The sequence below is a fragment of the Ipomoea triloba genome, chromosome 15 (assembly GCF_003576645.1).
Source record: "Ipomoea triloba cultivar NCNSP0323 chromosome 15, ASM357664v1".
Classification (NCBI taxonomy): Eukaryota; Viridiplantae; Streptophyta; class Magnoliopsida; order Solanales; family Convolvulaceae; genus Ipomoea; species Ipomoea triloba.
In genome coordinates this window covers 11,942,334-11,948,333 of record NC_044930.1, presented here as the reverse complement: position 1 = coordinate 11,948,333, position 6,000 = coordinate 11,942,334, and the positions used below count along the sequence as shown (strand labels likewise).

Below are 6,000 nucleotides of genomic sequence, written 5' to 3'. Positions count from 1 at the left end.
ACACAATAATTATTAAAAATAATGTTTAATAATTGTCAATTTGTATTCAACAATAAAATTTATAGTTAATTTTTAAGTCAATCATAAAATCTTTTGTGATGTGCGCACATTATTTTTAATTATTTGAGTTTAATAATATTATATCTTATTTATAAAAAATCCAAAGTAATATATTTAGTATTAAGGATGTGACTAGGAATTATTTTAATCGGTGCTTAAAAAATGAGTATTTATAAAATTTACGAAACTTATTGTAAATCTGCATAGGAATAGTTTGTATATTTAGATAGATGGAAAAAGTCTGTAAAAAAAGTTAAAAATTTTTAGGATGGATTGCACGATTTTAAGTATTTATATTTGTAAGAAAAAAAATGTATAGAAATTCTAATTTTATAGAGTCTAAAAATGAAAATAAACAAAAATGAAATAAATAAAATAGTTTTTCCCAAAATGGTCCCTTGACTATCCTCAAAACGGTCCCTCAACTATTTCTCAATGTTTATTAGGCTAACAATAGGTAAATGGACGAAAATACCCTCCATTTTAACACTGATCTGACGGAATATGTAACGGAGGACCAAATTGGGTGAGTTTTTGAAAGTCGAGGGACCACATTAGGTGCAATTGAAAGTCGAAATGTAAAATTGAGAATGAGTAATAGTCGAGGGACCATTTTAGGAAAAAACTCAAATTTCAAATTAGGTGCATGACTATTCAATTTGTATCACATTTGGTCCTTGACTATTAACATTTTCAAATTAAGTGCATGACTATTCATTTTGTATCACATTTGGTCCTGCCGTTAAACTTTCCGGCCAAATTTTCGTCGCAGTCACCGGTGACCGACTAATTTATTGAATTTTTATTTTACAAATTATTTTAATACTCTGTAACTTTTAAATAAAAAAACTTAAAAATAAAAAAATAATAATAAAAAAATAGAAAATGCCGATCACTCCTGATGACTTCGCCGGAAAATTTAACGGTAGGACCAAATGTGATACAAAATGAATAGTCATGCACCTAATTTGAAAATGTTAATAATCAAGGACCAAAAGTGATACAAATTGAATAGTCATGGACCTAATTTGAAATTTTTAATAGTCAAGGACCAAAATTGATACATGTATTATAGTTGAGGGACTAAAAATGATATTTTCTCCAATATGTTTTGTCCATTGAGTATTAAGATGTTAATAAAAAACACCAGTTCATCACTTTCTAAACAACACTAAGCCTTCCAACAGTTTCATGGATATGGTTTGCTGCTCATTTCACCATTCAATGTCATACAAAATATCAATGCATTACCTTTTCAAAACAACATTTTTGTTACAAGCCCAACAAGGCAACAATTACAATAATAAGAACAACACACTTTGTCCTTAGTAGTTTGTTTTCCTTTTTCATTTCACTACACTCATTTACAATTAAGTTTCGTACACATACTATCTCACTCTTCAAAGAAACTAACATGTTGATCGCAAATTATACCATGCACCGTGGTGGACGTAGCATTGTGCACCAGGAATCAAAACGACGTCGTTTTGTCCATTAGGCAGTAAGTGGGCGTTATTTTGGGATTCACGTCCGTTTCCTATGTTAACTTCCTAATATAAAAAAAAACAGTGAATTTGAATTGTTTGTGTTTTGGCGGTTATGGCGATCTTCTTCTCCGATCTGTGAACTCACGAATAACAAATATACAGTCGTAGCTATTGGATTCTCAAGCATTAGGATATGGAAGGCATCAATTCGCAGCAAGAGGTGGTTGCGACTGAAGAACTCGATGATGCGGTTGGATTGGCTATTTCAGGCGATGATCCGGTTGGATTGGCTATTTCAGGTGATCGTAATCCAGGTTTTTTATGTTTGATTTTGTGATTTTGTTTGTGTTTATGAAAATCATTGAATTCGCATGCTTTGATTCGTGTGTTTTGATTATTTGATACTGGTTTTAGGATTGTTTTATGATACAATTATGCGATTGGAAGGGTAGAAGATGAGTTTTCTGTATTTGTGTGGATATTATGTGTATTCTTTTAATGAACTGTGAGTATTTCAAGCAATGTTTCTGTGTATTCATTGTAGTTGTATGTAAAAACAGAGGGTGTATTGTGTTTTGTTTATCGAATGTCAGTCTGGTGGATTTTTGTGTGTTTTTGTGAATATTCTGTGTATTCTTTGAATTCAATATGTGTATTGTGGTCAGAGAGTTTGTGTATTCAAGTTAGCTGTAATGTAAACACAAGGTGATGTGTGTTTTGTATTTTGGGTTTTCAATATTCTGTGTATTCTAGTTATACACTATGTGTATTGTACGCATGTATTCTGTGTATTGACTGTAGGGGTACTTAAACACTGTGTTTTTGCAGCTGATCAGGACTTGTTAGGGATGTCAGTGAGTTCTATTGATGAAGCATATGAGGTTTATAATGATTATGCTTTCAGGCTAGGTTTTAGTGTGAGGAGGGGTAAGCAAAGATATAGTGCTGGTACAAAACAATTGACGATGAAGGAGTTTAATTGTTCAAAGTCTGGGTTTAAAAGGGTTTTAAGAAATGGACGTTATTTAAAAGTTGATGTACGGACAGGTTGTCGTGCATCTGTTCAATTTGATTTAGATGGGAATGGGATGTGGACTGTGACAAAGCACCAGAAGCTTCATAATCATGAGTTTGTTCCAACGACCAAGAGTTATCTTCTACGGTCACATAGATCAGTGTCTAGAAATCATCTTTCCTACCTAAAGGATTTGAAGAAGAGCGGTGTTTGTGTGGCTGATGGTTTACGGTTTCTTAAAACACAATCAGGGGGGTCACCACTCGTTGGTTTTACAAGCAGGGATGCATATAACTCGTTGTGCACTGATGTATTGAACAATTTGGATGGAACCGACTCAAACACATTAATTGAAATATTTAGAGAAAGGCAGTCAAGTGAAAAGGATTTTTACTTTGATTTCGAAGTGGATGATGAGTCAAGGTTGTGCAGCTTTTTTTGGAGAGATGGGAAAATGATGCGAGACTATGAATTGTTTGGAGATTTGTTAGTTCACGATACGACGCATCGTACTAACAAATATGATATGATTTGTGGTCCATTCGTTGGTATGAACCATCACTGTATGAACATCATGTTTGGATGTGGTTTTTTGTTGAACGAGAGGATTGAGTCGTTCGTATGGTTGTTTAGGTCATTTTTAAGATCAATGAATGGGAAAAGTCCCTAAAGTATAATGACCGATCAATGCGCTGCCATGGCTGCTGCTATTTCCCAAGTTTTTCCAACCTCAAGACATCGCCTATGTATATGGCATATCGGTGAGAATTCAAAGAAGCACATCAAGGGACTAAGAAATCAAAAAGATTTTCTAGACATATTCAATTGTCTGTTGAAACATACAGATACGGAGGCAGAGTTTGAGCTTTATTGGACAAGGTATGCTTTCATTAAAAATTCTGTGTATTGGTGATGGTATTTATGTTTATTTAGTTATAGTATTCTGTGTATTATATTTTTCCCAATTGCTTGCATTAGTATACAGAGTTGGCAATTCTCACCCAGATTATGTGTATTCTCTTGATATATTCTGAGTATTGTAGTGTTAGAGTATGTTTATTCTATTGATTCTGTGCTTTCATTCCCATGCCTTCATATCTGATAATACTCCCCTTATATTCTGTGTATTCAATTGAATGATCCTGTGTATTTGTATATGAGAGTCTGTGTATGCATTATAGTATATGAATAGGTGTAGTTAATATATATGTTATGGTATTCCAGGATGGTCACAACATACAAATGCCATAATAATTCTTGGATTGAAAAGCTGTATCAATGTAGAGAAAAATGGTGCCCTGCATTTAACAAAGATTATTTTTCTGGTGGTATTTTATCTTCACAAAGGAGTGAAACCACAAATCACTCTATTTCTAGAAGGTTATCCAAGACTGCTGGGCTATGTGATTTCTATAGCTCCTTTGTTGGTGTTGTTTCGGAGTGGAGGAGTAGAGAGAATGGGGAAGATGTCCGGTGTTCCCAAGGTGTACCTACAATGGCTATGGATCACATTAAGATTCTTTCACACGCTAGGGATATTTATACGATTGAGATATATTACTTGTTCGAAGAGCAGTTTTTGAAAGGGGCATCATGCTATCAAGAGTGTGTTCAATTTGAAAGTGGTGTGTATAAGTATCACGTCTAGAGGCCGGAGGTTGATATTATTAGGCATGAAGTGATTTTTAACGTTAGAGAGTTAGATATTTGGTGCAGTTGCAAGCTGTTCACTGAAACCGGGATCTTATGCTGTCACTGTTTACGCATTTTAAACGTGCATTGTGTGTCTGAAGTTCCAAATAAATATATTCTGAAGAGATGGACTAAAAGAGTTTTGGAAGACGAGAATGCTGGTATTATCCCCCCATCTCAGTGCTTTAATGTTCCCTCTTCTATTTGGACTTTAGAGATCACTAGGAAATTTCAGAAGTTGGTTGTTTATTGCCAAGAAAACAGCGAAGCACGCAAAATTTTTGAGCAAGCAGTGTTAGATGCCAAGAGAAAAGTTGAACATGAGTATAGCCCTATTTTCTTCGAAGGTGAAGATTGTGATGTGGAATCGTCGAGCGGTGTTATAAAGGATCCATCAAACAGGCGGTTGAAAGGGGTACGCAATAGGAGGGTGACTAGTGTGATTGAAAAGAAATACAAGAAAGCAAGGGGTCGAAAGTAGCTTGCTCATATAGCTGCATCTAAAACAAAATCGGTGGGGCAGTCTCAAGTTGAAGATGCTATTTCTAATATTGTTGGTAATGGATACCTGGTGCATCCAATGTCTGGAGGTTCAACTTTTTGTCATGTTAGGTCAAATTGAAATCAAGAGGACAATTAGAGTGTGTCTTAATGTTTGTTAGTTTTGTTTTTTTCAAGTCATGCAGTTGTACTTTTTATACACAACACTATTACAAGTAATACATAGACTGTTTCCACAAGATACATAGAAGTATTTACCAAAACAACAGAAACCATTTGGTGTTATTTCTTTACATTTCACTCTGTAATACACAGAGTGATACTATGTAATACACAGAACACTACTGCCGAATACACAGAATATGAAGTGCACTCTGTAATATGTTTTTAGAGTTAGAAGACAGAGGTGGAAGCCAAGGTTTAGCATTAGGGTTTATGGTTTAGCACCCAGTACTATGTATACAGATATATTGTTGAATACACAGAGTTGAAGTCAATAATACACAGAATATTACTATGTGTTATGGTTTTAGGGGTTAAGGTTTAGTCTTAGAGGTATGGGTTACCATTAACTGAATACACAGAAGGACAGCATGTAATACACATAATGTTATCGCGTAATACACAGAATTTATAATTGAAGTCATTCTTGGAATAAATTTTGTAATCAACAGAATAAACTTAATAGATATGGCACCCTATAATATAAGATGTGACAAAAAGCTTTCTTTTCATTTCAGAGTTAGAGTAGTTTCCGAAATAAAGAACACATATCAGATACTTGTTTCAATTTCAGTTTACAGGAATCAACATCTTTACAAACATGGTCACTTTGATTGTTTGTAGATTTCTTTGGCTGCATTTGTCACTTCTGGTAGAAGGGTATTCCATTCTGACATGAGTATGGTTGCGGCATATTTAGCTCTCAGTGATGTGAGAAATGTATTCTGCAAAAATAGAATGCAAAATTAATTAGAAATGAATTGTTAAATATTTTAATATGGAAGAAAGTTGAAAGAATAGTTTTATACTCACATCTTCAGGGCCTCCAGTGAGTCCTGCATTCCAGTCTTCTATTGATGTGCCTGTGTAAGTCTGCATATGCCTCATCGAGTATATGGCACAGTCTACAGCATTTTCTTCATTTTGCCAAGGCATCTGCACGTATTGCACTCTCATTTGTTTCATCTTCTTTGCAAGTGCAATCTTCTTTGTTGCGAGATACTTGGTGAAGGCAATCAACTG

General features: G+C 34.4%; 1 protein-coding gene across 1 annotated transcript; it reads left to right on the top strand.

Annotated features, from left to right (window-relative positions):
- The first annotated feature begins 1,740 nt into the window (after window positions 1–1,740).
- On the top strand, window positions 1,741–3,232 carry LOC116005688 (protein FAR1-RELATED SEQUENCE 5-like). The gene is made up of 2 exons (XM_031245930.1): window positions 1,741–1,861; window positions 2,376–3,232. Exons 1-2 carry the CDS (start codon window positions 1,741–1,743, stop codon window positions 3,230–3,232), a joined length of 978 nt encoding a protein of 325 aa, XP_031101790.1.
- Window positions 3,233–6,000: the final 2,768 nt, after the last annotated feature.

Bases quoted from the DNA above. Each gene is read 5' to 3' on its own strand.
- LOC116005688 (XM_031245930.1), top strand. From the start codon at position 1,741: ATGGAAGGCATCAATTCGCAGCAAGAGGTGGTTGCGACTGAAGAACTC. The intron at 1,862-2,375 runs GTTTTTTATGTT...GTGTTTTTGCAG, and splicing joins TTCAGGTGATCGTAATCCAG to CTGATCAGGACTTGTTAGGG.